The sequence below is a fragment of the Giardia intestinalis genome, chromosome 1 (assembly GCF_000002435.2).
Source record: "Giardia intestinalis strain WB C6 chromosome 1, whole genome shotgun sequence".
Taxonomy (NCBI): domain Eukaryota; phylum Fornicata; order Diplomonadida; family Hexamitidae; genus Giardia; species Giardia duodenalis.
In genome coordinates, this window is record NC_051856.1 from 1,011,130 (window position 1) to 1,027,698 (window position 16,569).

General features: G+C 46.6%; 8 protein-coding genes across 8 annotated transcripts; 3 read left to right on the plus strand and 5 right to left on the minus strand.

Moving 5' to 3' along the window:
• Positions 1-70: 70 nt before the first annotated feature.
• On the minus strand, positions 71-3,427 carry GL50803_0094322 (Spastin; the record flags this gene model as incomplete). The annotated part of the gene is made up of 1 exon (XM_001707023.1): positions 71-3,427. The coding sequence occupies one exon, from the start codon at positions 3,425-3,427 to the stop codon at positions 71-73; it is 3,357 nt and encodes a 1,118-aa protein (XP_001707075.1).
• Positions 3,428-3,592: 165 nt separating this feature from the next.
• Positions 3,593-4,444, plus strand: GL50803_004259 (uncharacterized protein; the record flags this gene model as incomplete). Its single annotated transcript, XM_001707021.1, has 1 exon — positions 3,593-4,444. One exon carries the CDS (start codon positions 3,593-3,595, stop codon positions 4,442-4,444), a length of 852 nt encoding a protein of 283 aa, XP_001707073.1.
• Positions 4,445-4,754: 310 nt separating this feature from the next.
• GL50803_004257 (CBF/Mak21 family protein) lies at positions 4,755-7,133 on the minus strand (the record flags this gene model as incomplete). The annotated part of the gene is made up of 1 exon (XM_001707020.1): positions 4,755-7,133. The coding sequence occupies one exon, from the start codon at positions 7,131-7,133 to the stop codon at positions 4,755-4,757; it is 2,379 nt and encodes a 792-aa protein (XP_001707072.1).
• A 63-nt stretch (positions 7,134-7,196) lies between these two features.
• On the minus strand, positions 7,197-7,397 carry GL50803_0027028 (uncharacterized protein; the record flags this gene model as incomplete). Its single annotated transcript, XM_001707019.1, has 1 exon — positions 7,197-7,397. One exon carries the CDS (start codon positions 7,395-7,397, stop codon positions 7,197-7,199), a length of 201 nt encoding a protein of 66 aa, XP_001707071.1.
• Positions 7,398-7,528: 131 nt separating this feature from the next.
• On the minus strand, positions 7,529-8,569 carry GL50803_004255 (ATP-dependent NAD(P)H-hydrate dehydratase; the record flags this gene model as incomplete). Its single annotated transcript, XM_001707018.1, has 1 exon — positions 7,529-8,569. The coding sequence occupies one exon, from the start codon at positions 8,567-8,569 to the stop codon at positions 7,529-7,531; it is 1,041 nt and encodes a 346-aa protein (XP_001707070.1).
• Positions 8,570-8,581: 12 nt separating this feature from the next.
• On the plus strand, positions 8,582-10,543 carry GL50803_0027027 (WD-repeat protein; the record flags this gene model as incomplete). The annotated part of the gene is made up of 1 exon (XM_001707017.1): positions 8,582-10,543. One exon carries the CDS (start codon positions 8,582-8,584, stop codon positions 10,541-10,543), a length of 1,962 nt encoding a protein of 653 aa, XP_001707069.1.
• Positions 10,544-10,661: 118 nt separating this feature from the next.
• Positions 10,662-14,678, plus strand: GL50803_0033932 (DENN (AEX-3) domain-containing protein; the record flags this gene model as incomplete). Its single annotated transcript, XM_038046067.1, has 1 exon — positions 10,662-14,678. One exon carries the CDS (start codon positions 10,662-10,664, stop codon positions 14,676-14,678), a length of 4,017 nt encoding a protein of 1,338 aa, XP_037901627.1.
• Positions 14,679-14,767: 89 nt separating this feature from the next.
• Positions 14,768-15,754, minus strand: GL50803_002107 (uncharacterized protein; the record flags this gene model as incomplete). The annotated part of the gene is made up of 1 exon (XM_001707016.1): positions 14,768-15,754. The coding sequence occupies one exon, from the start codon at positions 15,752-15,754 to the stop codon at positions 14,768-14,770; it is 987 nt and encodes a 328-aa protein (XP_001707068.1).
• Between the last annotated feature and the right edge of the window lie 815 nt (positions 15,755-16,569).

Consider the following 16,569-nt stretch of genomic DNA (forward strand, 5'->3'; position numbering starts at 1 on the left):
TTACTGATTTTCTAGTTCGTTTCTAGTCCGCACAAAGTATACCTACCAGGGGGGTCGAGGAATCTGGAGGCTATTTGCCTTTCTTAGGAGTAGGGTCCGTGAGCGGAATTGGCGGTTGATACTCAGGTGGGGCTTTGTTCAGCTTATAGAGAGCGACATGGGCGACTTGGGAGTCATACTGTGGCTGCAAATGGGACAGGACCTGTCCGAATTCGACCACACTAAGGGGCTTGGATCCCAAGGATGCCACGCGTCCAGGTGTGCAGACCATGTGTAGAGCCTGTTGTATCTGCCCTGCCGTGAATCCTTCGGTAACCTTGGCAAAAGAACTGAGGTCAAAAGGAATCTTCTCGGTCTCGTTGTTTGTGATTGCAATTCCCGACGTTAAGTTCATCAGGCCCAGTGCCGTGAACCGTCGAGAATCAAAGGCCCCTGTGCTCAGTTTCGAGGACGTGTACTGACCCACGGGGACGTCCTTGGCCACTCCGGTTAGAGCAAATTGCTCCAAACCCATCTTCTCAAAGAAGTGACTGATCAACCTTAGCCTCGTGTTATAGTCAGGCAGTGGTACATATATGTGTCTCTGGAAGAAGTCTGCAAGTGCTTTTTCGCGAGTCATAGTGCGTGTGGCGCATCCTAAAACAAGTACCCCATCATACTCATTAATGGACTTCAGCAAGCTAAGGAGTTCTTTACGAAGCCTGTAGGGGTTGTAGTCTGGGTCGCTAAGCTTGGGGTATCCTTCGCAGCACATGGAGTATCCTGGGGTCTCCACATCGTCTCCAGGCAGCTTTAGCTTACCTTTCCCTTTGCTCCCCTTGTTTCCCTTGCTTCCTTTCTTTCCTTTTTTTTCTTTTGTGTCTGCCAACACAAGCTCTGCCTCATCGAAGTATATTATTGCCGGTTGATTGGAGGCTATAACCACCTTGATCAACTTGAAGATCACCCCGATTTCCTGGCCAGGAAACTTGTTAACAATATTTGCCGGAGACACGTCAATCACAAGAGCACCCGTTTCAGTAGCAATAATTCGCGAAAGAAGGGTCTTCCCCACCCCCGGAGCCCCATATATAAGGAGGGTATTGCTGTGAGGAACGGCCCTTGCCATGGGGCACCCCAAAGGGATGATTACGTTGGCTATTATGTCTTGCTTTATCTGGTTGTACGATGGAAGGTCCGGCAGAAGAGCATAAGCAGGAATAGATGCCTTTGCTGCGGCCAGCTTCTCCTGTTCAACGGGATCGACAATCCCGGCGGCTTTTTTGTCTATAGCAATTGTGCCCTGCTGTGTAAACTTCTGAAGCGCCTTGACAGCTATTCGTTGCATGAACTCAGTCTCCTGGCTTGAAGGAGCAATGTATGTGTCACATCCGATAAAATCTCGTATCCGAGCTGGCTTAATCGCTTTTACAAGACCCTCGCTGACCAGTTCTGCATATGCTGCCTCGACAGAGGCGTCACCAACTGGGCCCACGGGTGGCGGGGGCTCAAGCGCTGGAAGGCTCTTGGATCCCCTACTCCCCTTCTTTCCTTTTTTCCCCTTACTGCCCTTCTTACCCTTCTTACCTTTACCGCCCTTCTTGGCCTCGACAAGCTGCTTAGTTGCGTCGGCAATGGTACGCATGTTGTCGAGCTCTGCAGTCACCGTTTCAGCAACGCTGTCGTATACGTCCTTCAGTATCTGGGGTCTAAGAGTTTCCTTAAGGTATTCAACATCATATGGCTGCTCAGCCAAGTTAGCTGGATCGTGTCGCTGCCACCTGTTGAAGTACTCGACTGTTGTATCGACAATATCGTGGAGATATGCAGACAGAAAAGAAACCTTGGCCTTGTCTGGGTCTTCAACTGCCTCCTCAGCTGCCCCCTTCGAAGGTGCAGCCGTTTTTCCTTTGGATCCTTTGCTTCCCTTCTTCCCTTTTTTCTTCTTCCCCTTCAAGCCTCTCCGCAATAACTCGGCCTCTCGCTCTGCTGCCACCTTCTCCATCACCAGCTTCTCATCGGGAGAGGCAATGTCTAAGGCACTTGTGGGAATCGCCCCGTCGTTCAGATCTCTGAACTGCGCAATGGCTTTTTTGTGCCGAGAGTATAGCAGTTTTTCCAGCTCGGTCCCCTCCTTTTCCTTAAGTTCTTGCAGAATGACATCCTCTGCAGATTGCATAACGAGTTCGGCTTGAATTCGCAGCGCCACATTGCGCTTAGTAATAAGCTCAGCTTGATAGGCCGCCTGGCCAAGCTTTTTAGCATCCGCTAACAAAATCCTATTCCGCACAAGATCATGCATAAGAGGAAGCCCGGAGTTATACGCATTGGTAACGTGAGTCATATATGGCTGGTTAGAAAGGATGTTAGACTTATCTATATATCTGCTAAGAGCATAGGTGGACTCCATCCCATCACAGGTAGTAGCAATGATAACTGAGGTTAGAGGAGTAAGAGTTGTGTGCAGATTAGAACTAGCTGCAATGCCAGAGTCTGGGATTCCAGGCTTACCGACAGAAAGAATGGACTTGTCGAGGACGTCCTTGCGAGCATTGAGCCGCGCCAGGTAATCCGCTTCATATAGCTTCTCGCGCTTGATGCACTCACTGCTTACCATATCTTGTACGATGGGAAGAATGGATGAACCTGTACCTTGAGCAGCAGATGAGGATGCCAATCCAAGGAAGACTAAATCGGCCTGCTTCATGGCATTCACCTTGGACTTTGCGAGGGCTCTTCGCCAATACTTTTGAATGATTACACTAGCCTGTTCTCGTGAGTGAATGCGCCCTCCTTGTATCTGCCGTCCAGCCGGCTTAACCTTCATGATGTCCTGTACCAGCTTCGCTCGCAGTCTGGCGGCACGTCCTCGCTCAGCGCGCTGAATAAGAAGTATGGCTTCTTCGAGACTCATGGCTCGCTGCACTTGGGCCTCCGTCTTCTCCTCGAGGATGCCCTTCCCAGGAACATATCCTCGGAGAGAGTGCGTCAGATCAAAGCAGGATCCATTCTGAGAAAGAAGCTCGTACCGCTCGAGTAGAAGGCGCAGCAGATCATTTCGACGGCTCAGAGAGAAGTTATCGCTCACTAGAAACCTGGGCACATGCAATTCTATATCTGTAGGAAGTAACGTACGATTGTTCATGAGTGCAAAGATATCGGGGCTCCACGTCCCAGTTAAGCAGCAAATATTGCGTCTGGACTCAAGCATTCGTCCTATGGTTGCGTCCAGAGACTTCTTGATCACTCTCCGCTTTTGTGGATGGTGCATCTGATCATAACACTCCTCTAAAAGTACGTAAACATGACGGTATGTGTTATACCAGTTGAGCTGTTGTTGCAAAAGCTGTGAATTTTGTAGCCGTATGACTCTAGGATCTGAAGTGGACTCCTTATTTATTTGCTCCATGAGAAGCGTCATGGCTTCCCGCCACTGACGATCGCTCATTTTGAATAAATTTTTGGGTGCTGGTCAGATTTCGCACGCTGATAATAACGGCTTCGCAAACATGTGAAAAACCTACTATCCAAATATAGGATCTTTATATCAGGAGCGTGTGGTTCTAGTGAAACTTAAAAGACCGCCTCACCGGCCAGTTGTACCATTTTTAAAATGGACGACTTCTTTGGATTCGGCGATAACGTTCCTGACGGTACTGCACAGACATTCGACCCCTTCGCAGGACAGCCAGCGGCACCAATTCAAAGTGCTGATGACATGTTCGGTTTTGGGGACGTCCCTGCAGCTACCGCGCCCCCTGCCCCTGCAGTGCCCTTTTTCACCGCCCCAGAGCAGACTGGCCAGCACGGTGTCAATGCATTTGAAAAAGCTGCAACGCTTTCCGCGCCTGTGCCTGTGCCTGTAGAGGCGTATTCCACCTCTTCGTCGGCCCCTGTAGTCCCATCTTTATCGAGCATTCCGCAGGCTTCCACGACCCAGCAGCCTGCTGCTGTCTCTATTGCACCACCAGTTGTCCCTGCTACGCATGTTTCAGCGCAACCGGGGCAGCTTCCCCCTGCGCTCACCCCATATGCTCCACTGCCTCCTCCAATACATCTTTCTCCCGAGCACGAGGCCGCCCTCAATGATCCTGAGATTCTGGTGGCATATCAGCGAGACAATAGCATTGCAAAGACCAATGAGATCAAGTACAAAGCGTTTCAGAACCTTCAAGACAAAAATCACGAGGCCGCAAAGGCCCTCGTCTATCAGCAAAGCGTTGAGTACAGAAAGGCCTATATGGAGAAGTTCCAGAAGGAGGGAGAAGCCCGTAAGGCTCAGCAGTGTGTCAAACGCGAGAAGGTCCGTCGTGCCCTCTTGGAGGGAGGTTCTGTCCCGTGGGTACGGGTTAGAAGTCTGGCGCGTGACGATGCAACAGGTTCTGAGCAAGCCCTTCGTCAGCTAGAGGCGATTAAGGCCAAGAGTACGTTTGATTACCGTGCCAACGAGCTCCTCAACAAATGATATAACTAATGCCCTTCCCACTACTCTAGTCGTTGTAAATTTGTAGTGCCTTGGTTATTTTCGTTTAAATACAAAGACTTCAGGTAAAAGATTTATCTTAAATTGAAGATTCACAAGATTGATTGACTGATTTGAAGCCCTCACTAAAGCTGTGGACAAGATGCTCTATGATAACGTGGTGTTAGCAGTGTAGAAACACATGGATTACTAAGGTTGTCAAAGTACATCTCAGTGTTGTACTTCCTATTTTTGATAGCTGCAACCCTGTTGTCAACGAGACACTATAGGTACCTGGCAAGATGCCCGAGACTCAGTGTTCACTTTCTTCCTTAGCTTGAGGTACTATATGTGTAGGGAACGGCTGACTGTTCCATATCCAGCAATCTGAGAGGATGTCATTGACTACGAAGTCCACGTCAGTCTTGGCCTTTTGCAGAATTGAGTGCATCATAACACCGCTTCCTCGTTGCTCAGCCAGGCTTATCATGACACCTGATAAATCGTTACCCCAATCCTGTCTGACAGCGGCTTCGACAAGGGGAAAGCCAGGATATGAAGTTAGTGCATCCATGCCTTCAATAATGTGCTGCTTAATGTTTGGAACTAAGTTCTCTGCGTTGTAGAGAGATATCTCACTCGATGATATACCCTTTGCAAGCTCCTGCTCTATAAACGTTCTCTCGTCAAGCCCCACGACAGCATCAAAGTCTCCATCTGCCTTTGAATATGAGTGCACAGCTGTGAAGGCAGAACCGCTTTCTAGGAGGCGGATCAATTTTCTGATCAATGGATGATAGTGATTGCGAAGCCCCGTGAGCTCAATCAGAGTTATGCTGGGAACTGAAGTGCCCTCCCACAGCTGTAGGCAGTTTGAAAGTGACAAGGGGGAAGCGTGGAAAGCAGACACATCTGCAGGCTCTTCTTGGCCTTGATTCTTGAGCAACCAGCGAAGATTTGTGTGTCGCTTCAGTGTGGCTATGATCAACATAACTATGCTTAAAGTAATGTTGCCAGACACACAAAGGGACAGAATGGAAAGACGCTTTAGAAGACATGCCTGAATAGCACTAGCAACATATGAAGTCTGTAGACATTTTGCTAAGAGGCGTAGAAGTCGTTGTCTGCAACCAGGAATAGAAAATACATTTGGCACGAGAAGGGAAAAAAGATGCTCAAAGAAGTTATTCAGGGGAAGGCTGTTGCTAGTGCAGAGATCGAACATGGCGTCGGTGACCAAAAGCTTGTATGCCAAAGAAAACCTCCTTGCATAATGTCCTGCCGGAAGCTTAGACCCAGTAACGCTTTCAAGGCTATGTTGGAGATCAGAGAGCTTTTTCATTGTTGCTATAAGATAGATACTCTGTGAAGAAGAAGTAGCATGCTTTGTGACCTGGTTAGATGTAGATAAAATGGCTATAATGGCATTGTGAGCAGGCGTAAAGTCCGGCGCGGCAACTGACCGTCGAACAATGCTGCAGGCAATATTGAATAGAAGCTCGCAGATTCCGTAGTAACAAGAGAATAAGACGGCCCTGAGTCCCTCTGCATCTTCGAGAGCATAGGCAGGAGTAAACTGCTCTGTCTCTGGAAGGGCTACGTTCTCTCGCTCCAGTCTCTGAACCTCTGCAAGCATAGAGTTTATCTGTGACAGGTTATGTTTCCGCATAGACACGTTATCTCCTTTTTTCCTATCTTCTGCAGTGCGATCGCGTGGGGTCCTGTGTATTAACAGCAAATTGACACGGTCCAAAATCCCTCTCGAGAGTCTCCTCTGTGGGATTTTTATGCTAGAGCTAGAAATAACATCAATAAGCCCAGTGATTCCTGGTATGGATGCTGACCTGGTGCACCCTTTAATACATGTCACTGAGATGGCCAGGTATTCGATGTAGTAATTGATAGCGTTTGCCTTTATATGGTGACTGGCGGCATCCAAACTTAATTGAAAAAGATTGATGATGGCAGCAGTGGAGATAGAATTGGAAATATCTTCTAGTGGTGTGTGATCTTGAATTTCTTGCACAATGGCATCTATAGCAGAAAATGTGAAAAAGCACAAGTCGCTATACGTGTCTAGAATGTTGGAGAAAGTCCGCTTAAAACTATCACTAAGGGTCTTGGGTGCCTCTGGTCTAAGAAGGTAACGGAGAAACAGAGTGTAGGATTGGAGAGGGAAGAGGCCTATGGACCCGTCCTCTGTGGTCTTCCAGGGCTGTGTTTGAGAAAGCACAACAGAGGAGTCCTGGTGTGCTTCAATAAGTGCTTCCGCGCGTAAAATCTCAAACATGTTGTACAGAGCAGCCTTGCATAGTTTGCCACTAGCGCTTGACTCTGCGTATTTATACAGAAGAAGCCGGAATAAGGTAGCATGCTTAAGAATGAGGAGATCGTTATCATCCATAGAGAGGCTCTCCTGAGCTGTCTTCAAATCAGCTGCAATGTTGGCTTCTGGTAAGCCTACCAGTGCTAGTCCAGCCATTACTTTAGGATATCTTGTGAACAATTCCAGAAAGATCTCGGTTGTAACGTTGATGGCGGCAACGGTGACCCCTGTATATTCGGGGTCGTCAATCGAGCATATATCTTGACAAAGAGGCCCCAAGAGTTCCAGCTGCTCATTCTCCCCAAGTATCCGTCTGCGCATCTCGTTGAGAGCAGAGAGGTAGTTGCTTTCGGTTGGTCTCCCCATGGCTCCTGTGCTGGAATTAATTCATTGATAAATTGTAAAGAGCATTCACAGAGGAAGAGAGGCCTAATTTCCTTCAGTAGAGACCTGAATATTCTGATCAATTGGAACATGATACGGAACAAGTGAGCTCTTCACGGCCTTCGTTGCCTTCCAGAAGACACTCACCAGCTCATCTGCAAACTTATCAACGGGTTTTTCTCGCCCGCTATCCAGGTTATATTGCTCAGCTGGCGATCCATCAGAAAACAAGGACGCATCCGGCATTTTTGAACCCACACTTACAGGCTGTAAGCTGTAGATGATTGAATTTCTCAGACATTGGTCTAATTGCTAGATTTACGAGTACAGTGTTTCTCCGCAAGATTTCTTCACAAGACCGGCGTGAGATTGGAATACTAAACATGGGCATATAACAAAGCAGTAAATAAACAGGCCAAGCAGATAGCCAGGATCCCAGAAGTCCCCAGAACATGAAATGTATCGACCAGGATACCTATAGTATTGCGATCACTCATATTAATGTATGCGATAACATCGGATGCGACCATACTTTCCCCATAATGCTTGTATGCGGCTCTGGATGCCCTTCTGGTTAGGATTGCAGCCCTCTCACATATAGATAGAGCAGACTCATCGACAGACCTAGCCAGAAGAGCAGCTAGGATGCCTGCAAGGATATCTCCCTGGCCTGCAGACCGTTTTGGTTGTCCCCTCTCTGTGACTACACGTGCAGCATCGCACGGATTCGGAGAAACCACTACGTCCACCACACCCTTGATCAAGATAACAACTCCCAACTTTTTGGATAATTGCGTAGGCTCATTTGTGAGTGCATTGTAGTACTTTCTCCCTCTTTTGACCAAGCCTTTTAAAGCTATGAACCCCAGTGCAATCCCCGACCAATTGGATGTAAGGCTTTTCCCTAATACACTTATTGTCTTCTCATACTGTGAAGGATACGAATTAAAGACGCTATGATAGAGGTGCTTAAACTCAGCATAGTTGGGGGTGATTATTGATTGTGCTGCACTGAGCTGATTGAGTAAGCCGCTTGTGACAACATCCTGTTGCTTAAGAAGCATGCAAACTATACGAATAGCATCTGCATCCAGTAAGAGCCGTGATGGCTTTGTGGACATGACATCCGTGAATAGCGCAACAGACTCCTCCTCTGTGTCCAAGCCGGGACCTATAAGTATATTAGTATAATGAATATCTTTCCAGGTATCTAAGCAACTAGATACGATAAAGTTTGGAGAGGCTGAAGCAACAATTTGTGAATTGGACCCTCGCACAAGCAAGTAGCAGTAATCTGCCCCTGCCCGAAGACACGACAACCCTGCAAGGATTGGAGCCCCGTGATATTTAGGGGAGCCTGCAATTAAAAGCGGCCGCCCACGTTGACCCTTGTGCAAGGTATATCTGAGCCTCTGCATTTTAAAATTCTCATGACAGACTTACAGTCCTTTTACCATAGCTCGGTTCAGCCCAAAGGTGGAGACATTGTTGTTGCAACCCTAGGTAATAGCGGGTCTACCTTTGCTGTTGCCACGGCAAAGCGAATGGTGTCTGTGTATGTTCTTGGCCAATCTGAGCCTACGCTGACATTTAAAGACTTCAACAGTGATGCAACGTCCATCCTGTTCAGTTACGATGAGTCTTTATTGGCCCTAGGGACAATGGGAGGTTCTGTCCATGTTTATGATTTGAAAGCAAAGTCATGTTATTGGAGATTTTCAGCGCACAAGTCATACATTACAGCTATGGCCTTCACACAATCAGGCATGTTTCTCGCGACAGGCAGTATTGACGGGAGCATTCATATTTGGGACACGTCCAAGCGGGGAAAACTGCAGGATATAGCGAGTTGCAATTCTCAGCCTATTGTTCCTCCAACTGGTATTAAGGGCTCTGCCAGACTAACGTCAGTAGTCAACGATCCTGCCATAACAGCCCTGACCTTCCCATCTAGTGGGGCCTTCCTCTTCATTGGGGATGCAGCAGGGCGGATATTTATTTGGAATACAGTTTCTCTTGCCTTTATCCAAGAGCTGATGGCCACCAGTCGGTCAGGTAATAGTAGCGAAGACCTATCACTTACTAATCCTCATATAAGTCAGAATAGCAACCAACTGCTTCAAATTACCAAGGTCAGCATAAAGCATATCACTGCTCATGATGAGCACAAGATCATTGCCGTCTGCGACGGAGAGAAGGTAACGTACTGGGATGTAGGAGCTTTTTCTGAAATCACTAAAGAAAACAGGGCCGGTGGTTGTGATTGGTCCTACTTTATGAATAATTCTGATGTTAGCTTAGTTTTTCATCCTCATGGCATGCTCTGTGTGGATTATGAAGCAGAACAGGAGCATGTCTTGAGCTCAGTGCCAGTCAATCTAGACAACCTTTTTTCAGTAGCAATTAGAAGGAGTTCCCGATTGCCGCAGGTCGTCATGCTGCTTCTGGAACAATCAACGACACCCAGCGTGAGCATTTGGGTGATTAATTTGAAGTATGTTGAACCATTTAAGACCTTGTATGCCCATCTGATAGGTGACAAAGCCACAGAAGGGGGCAAACCCATGAAGAAGTCATCTGACACAGCATCTACAGCGAGCATACAGCAGCCCAAGCCAGCAGAAAAGCGGCAAAAGCCTCCACAATCAACCTCAGTGGTTCCTGCACCGAACCCCAATGGTAGAAATCGTCCACATGAGAAAGACGACAAAAGGCCTGCAGAACCCAAGAGGACATCAGCAAGTGCTACGCCAGAGTCGGATACCATAGCTCAGCCAACGGTGTACTCTGTATTTGATTACAACAAAATTCAACGGAAACCAGGTGATACAGATGAGATGCTGTCTGTTTTATTAGGCAACACAGAGATAATAGAGTCCATGGAACATAAAAGCATCATTGTGGGAGTGTTTAGTGATTTGTGGCATGAGGGAAACATTAAGGTGGCCATTGAAACCCTACTCCAAGAAAAGGATATGCGTGTGGTTTGTGACGTTCTTAAGAAAATAGACGCCAGAAATGGTATTAGCATAAGCGACATACTTCCAGTCCTTATCCACTTTTCTGCGTCTATCGAACATGCCATTGCATCTAAAGATCCATCTATCACGGCCATTTACAATGCCACCGATAGCATGTCTCTATCGGTCAATTATGCAAAGATCTTCTCACAGGTTGTCTTTAGTACAATTCAAGCCTATAGCCGGACCAGTGCCAACGCCAACGATGTCGCTCTGGAGGATAGGTACGACAACTGCATCAAGTTCTTCGAGTCCATGTGCACAATAAAAGGGCTCTGTGAAGATGCTAGTGTACAGAGCACAAGCTCCAAAATTAAAGCTAGTGCAAAGGCTTCTGCAGCTACACTACGCGATCTACGGTTCACCAAGTAAATTATGCAACCTTACTATGCAGCAATATATGTAATAAATAAGCCTTTTGTTCCTACTGGCTTGCTATGAAACCGGGAAAGCCCAAAATAAAAATACGAAAACTACCGGGATTCACCAAATGAGTAAGACCGATCCTGTTATACTCTATGTGGGGGTAGCAGGGCCCTGTCCTAACTACATCAAGGGAAGCTATATACAAATGTATAAGAGGTCCCAAGCTCGAAATTCATCGAACCTTCTACCTACGGTTTTAGCGCGATACCCATCCTCTGACTTGTCAGATTTTCCATTCCCACCTTATATCTACAACTATGTATTCCCTATGGGGGTTCAAATCCTGTCAGAAAAACCGGTTAAGAAACTCGATCATCACTGTTTCACATACACAACTGCACGGGGAAGACTTGTCTGGGGTATATCTCACCAGTTTGCATTGCCAATGGGCGATGAAATGCGCGGAATCATACAATCGCAATATGAAGACATTAATGTCACGGTCCAATCATACAGTCTGTACTCTATTTTTGCCCTTATCACAGAGGGCCACTTATCTAAATTTACCACTATTCTAGGCCAGTTTGCAAGAAGCATCCAGTCAGAGAGGGACTTCCAGGGTGTTTGCATGAAAATATATGAGCTTTTCCCATCAAAGAAGAAGTTGCCCTACACTGTTATTATCGATACCGACAAGCAAGTCCAGGCATTTCCGACTGTAGCACTGACTTCAGCACAGTCAACTAGTGCTGGTTTTACACCAATAACTCAAAGAGTGCACCAGACACCCAAGGAAGTATCAGCTCTATCTCAGGCGGTTATCAATGGTGAAGTGCTAAAACGAAATTCAGGGCAGAAGAACTCTGAAAAGCTAAAGCTGACTTTCGAGAAGCTTTCTAACAACTGCTTTCCGTCAGTTTCTGTTAATTTTCTGACCCTTTTTAGCCACGTTTCTCCCAATGCAATTGTGGACACGTTAGAGGCGCTTCTACAATCTCGAACGGTCTTATTTATTGGGAAATCACTCCACAGGGTGTCTATGTGTGTCATTGAAATGTGGACTCTTCTTTATCCGTTCTCGTATCCCTTTCCATTCCTCCCTGTCATGTCTGGTCTTCAACTGTACATTTTGCACTCCCCCTTTCCAGTGCTTGCGGGCGCTTACAGATCCGTTATAACTGGCAATGCAATATCCCCCCTTCTTCACGTAGTCGATGTGGATACTGGCCGTGTTGTGCCGCCTTACGAGTTGCTCTCTTCGCAGTACGGTGGCAGGCTGCTTCGCTATGCGCTCCCGCGGGCAGTTATTTCTAGATTTCCAATTGCCTTTTACCTTGGAGAGGATCATAAGCATGAGAGTAAGCACGCCTCTCGTCATGAAGTAATGCCACATGCGGTCGCTCTTCACAATACATTCAATCTGGAGGGCACTGATGAGACCTTAACCATCTCAAATCTTTTTCCAATGGAAAAGAAGGCAACAGCAGGGCAACGGAAAAAAGGCAAAGGTGGAGGCCAGTCTTCTCATACTGATATCACCAGTAATGAGCACTCATTGATCCCAACGGTTTCTAAGGCATATCAAAATCTAAGTGATACCTCTAAAGAACTACAGCAGCTGGTTCCTAACTTTTTCGGAATCTCTCATTTATGTCGTTTAATAACTATGAACTTTCATTTATTCACACTTTCCAAAATCATTCAAATATCATACGATAGCAACACTCTGCAATCAGGTATTAACACAAGACAACATGCTTTCCCTCCTCCAGTAGGAAAGGGCATTGCCAGCTATGCAACTAAAGCGCCCCCAGACATGCAAGCGAACAAGCGCCCTCTTTTATCAAAATCTGTCAATAGCATTGCCAGCGTCGCATCTGTTCATATGGTACCAACAGAGTCATCTAATTCGGGTGATAGCTTTCTAGGAGCAATGCAATCCTGTGCAGGAAAGGTGAAACGACAAGTGAAGAAGCGCTTAGCCAAAAAGGAGCAGCGGTGGCGCCATGGAGATAGCTTGATCCTAGATCGTGATGGAAAGGTATCTAGTTTACTTAGCACACAATTGCCACAAAACAGTTGTCCGAGACCCTCAGATCAGCGAAAATGTGGAGACTTGAATAGTGCAACTGCTTCGTCTGTATCGTCATCGAATATTTTTCAGGTTCCATCACTTCCTACTATTATAAAAAAGCGACTCCTTTTACTAATTAATCAAGCAGCTCGTATTTATATAGACAAGTCCACTAAGGAGAAGCCTTCTAAAGGGGTAGCAGACACATCGACTACATGTAATCTTCCAAAGATGCCGAGTCACTACGAGCAGAAAATTAATATACCAGGTCCAAATAATGGCCAGAACCACCTTCTGTCTGGATCTGATTCTGAGGAAGATACGATTGGTGCCCAATATCCCAATCCTATAGCTCTAGCTATTATGAACAACTGCTGTACGCAGCAGTTGCCACTGCAAGCTATAATACCTAATTTTCAATCCACTAACATTTGTGCAACATATTCTTCCCCCATGACCCTCAAGCAGGACTACTCTGCTGCAAGAGCTATATACCCAGACGAAAAACATGTCTACTTTGACTACAAGGGATATAGTGACGAGGTGAAGCGTCTAGAGTCTATACAGGATTATGAGCATAAGGAGGGAGAGTTCAAAAGTCTAGAGGAGTCAGCAGATGATGAGGAAGTGTCTTTATATTCTGACAGGCTGCAGACAGGATTTATGGTTATTCTACTTGGTTTGGTGAAGCATGTTTATCGCTGCATTAGACGGCGTTCATACACAAGTCTCCTCGTCGATCCAAATTTTGTTCAAACGGGTGCTTCATCAATCTCAATTCCTAAATTTAAAACAGATATGTTCCACTATTTAATAACAACAAAAGATAAAGAGCAACCTTATTATGTCCTTCCGACGTCGTCTTTTGCAAGCGAGGAGGATTTTTCTAGCACGATATTTACAGAAGAGAGCGTAATACAAGCTCTTAGGAGGATTGTTCCAGGGAATATACAAACTAACATAACCTCTGTTGTACAGGAGTCGGGAAAGTATGACGATGTCTTTGATTATGCCAGCTTCCTAGCATTACTCTCACCAGAGTTCCAGAGCTTCATGAAGTACTTTGTTCACACACCCTTCTTCGAAGAGTTTCTAGAATCGAGACTTCTTTTCCCCTCTCAGCTGGATGGATATTCTTATCATCCGATTTTCAAGCAAATAGCATTATTTTCACCAAAGCATTCTGACTCTGCCTTCACAAGCATTACAAGCACCTTTTCTGATAGTTGTGCCTCATCCGTTGCTGTGCCCTTTTTTTCTTTCTTGCCCAACGGGAGCCAGCAGCAATATACTTCTCTTCAGCTGAATGATTGCATCTCGGATACAACTGTGATGACACTCAGTGGCGACGAGCAGAGCTCTAGACCATCTTCTCCAGTGAATAACCACGGCTCTAGCTCGTTGCTGATTCACTCAGGTGAAATGGACCTTGTGGATGACATAATGGCTCTTAACTTTCTTCACAGGAATGCCCGAAGAGAAGCGCAGGAGCGATACTCATTTGAATTTCAGGCATTCAAACGAGGCCAGAGAAGACATGTTTGGAGGCCGAAGCAGGTGACGCTTGTGACTAGTGCAACGAGGATCGTTATCCACTGGCGCAAGAATGACATCAAAGAGGTAAAATCGGTATCAGTATTAACTGAAGTTGACAGAGCAAACCAATTGCGAGACAAAGATTCAGATGATGAGACCGCAGACAGCAGTACAATGGAGCTAATTCCTGGCCAGTACATCACTTTTGTTCCTTATCAGCCACTTTTAGAAAGTGCAGAGCACACTAACTGTATTTGTATATATGCAGATACCCGGCTCTTATTATTCTCCTTGAAGACACCAGAGCATCAGAGAGCTATGCTCAGCATTCTGATGCGGTCAGAGGTTCAAAGTAATGAACGCCTGAACTCCGAACAACCGTCAACTAAGTTTATTCTTGATACAAGGAGGGGACGCAGCAAAGCATTAGGCCACCTTATGAATGCTCTCGATAATGAAGACAGGATCCTTAAGCGCCAATTAGAAGATTTTATCATAGACGTGTATAGCGGAATACCCTTAGACAAATAGTATAGCACCATCCACTTGTAAATATACTCCTCAACGACTATACTCCTAACAACACAATTTACTGAAGGGTCGCCAAGAGACGCCACTGTTCATGCCGTCTCGGACACGCGATAAATCTTGACCTCGTCGTATGCGGATAACGTAAGCTTAGCATTCACCATTCCCATAAGGAGCTTCTGACCAGGCTTGAGGTTTCCGCGCATCTCAAACTGCTTGGATGCATTCTTAGTCTTCTCTCGGCTGGGCTCATACACAAGCTGGCACTGGTCATTGTTGAATGCATAGTATATGGGCCAAGTTGTTTCGCCGAGAACGGGGACGCGGCCGACAACTGCAACAGGCTTGTCGGAGATGTTTTCAATCAAGTAGCAATCCACACGGCCGCACGGGGAATGGTGAAGGAACTTGAGGCGATCTGATAGCTCGCCCTTGTACGCATAGTCGCTACCCTTTTCAGCTACCAAGGTTGCAATCGAGGCCCCAAACGACAAAAGAGTACGAGAAGTTTCCTCCTTGTCAATGTCGCACTCACTAAAGTATTTCTCAAGAGACTCAATGTTCATTTCTGTTTGAGGAACATCAGAGCAGAGGTCTATTATGAGGGACTTGGGTTTGGGACCCGAAATCATCATGCAGCTAAGACCCTTGGACGGAGCAACACAGCCAATATTCTTATCACCCGCCTCCACGATCCCGGCCGCTGTTGCCACCATCGCATCGGACGAGTACTTTGGAAGACAGCTAATAGGCGCATCTACAAGAGAAACAACTGACACAACTGTGATATTATTACGCGCACAAACATAGACATCGGCAAAAGGGTATGCACCGGAAGAAATAAGGCTCCAGTCAGCACCTGCTAGTTTAACCAGAAGATCCTTGACCTCCTGGGGAGCTGTTTCATGTCCCTTCTCTCTAATCGAGTTGATTGCCTCCTCACAGAGCTCCTTCGGAGACGGTCCGCCCTTAACGCCGTAGGACGATACCACATTAAAATGCTCAAACTTATCATATGTCACTTCGTCGTCCATAACGTGATCAGCACCATCTGCAACATGAGAAGAACCGCAGCCCATTAATATTTTTATTCTGAGTCCTTTTGCCTGTCCTTTGTTGTATTTTCTGTTGTCCAAGAATTATCTCTTTGAGTTAAAACATGCAATATATTATGAAGTACTTGCATTATCAGCACGCGTGCCCCGGGCTGCCTGCATATGGATGCGCGCTTTCTGCCCGGCGAGTCTGCACAAGCAAGGAAAGCTAGACAGATTCCATCGTCCGCCTGCATGAACTGTGCATGTGCCCATGTCCTTCGAGCAAGAAGCCTGCAAGAGCTCCCTAGACATCACCGCACTCTCCGAGCATTGGACTGTGTACCCAAAAAGCAACAGTCCCTGCATGTTCGGCATACAGCTCCCCTGTTATCGTTTGGTCGTAGAGTAAAGGCAGATGACCCCGTCGATGATTCGTCCATCTGTCTGTTGCTTCCGGCCTTGTAGTGTTACAACTCCTGTATACGAGTGTGGACCGAAGCTCGTGCAGGCAAGCCTGCTCCATTTATCGTTTGTCCTATGACGAAGGCAGGTCGGTATGTGGATTAGAGACCATCGCCCCGGGCGGAGCTGGTATCTTCCAGTAGATTTCCCGCCTGTACAAGTTCTCGAGCAGAGAGCGAGCGCCCTGGCCACAACTGTGTAGAATGTTATCGAGGAAGGGTCCAGCAAAGAAGAACGGCTCTAGCGCGGCGCAAACTATGAGTGTGTCTAAGTACTGCAGGTTAGGACGATCTATCACGGCATGATTGTTGGTGTCTGTTCTTTGTCTAAAGAGGAAACTCACCAAGAGCTGGGAGTCAGACACACACTTGTCAACTAGTGTAGGGTAGTAGACA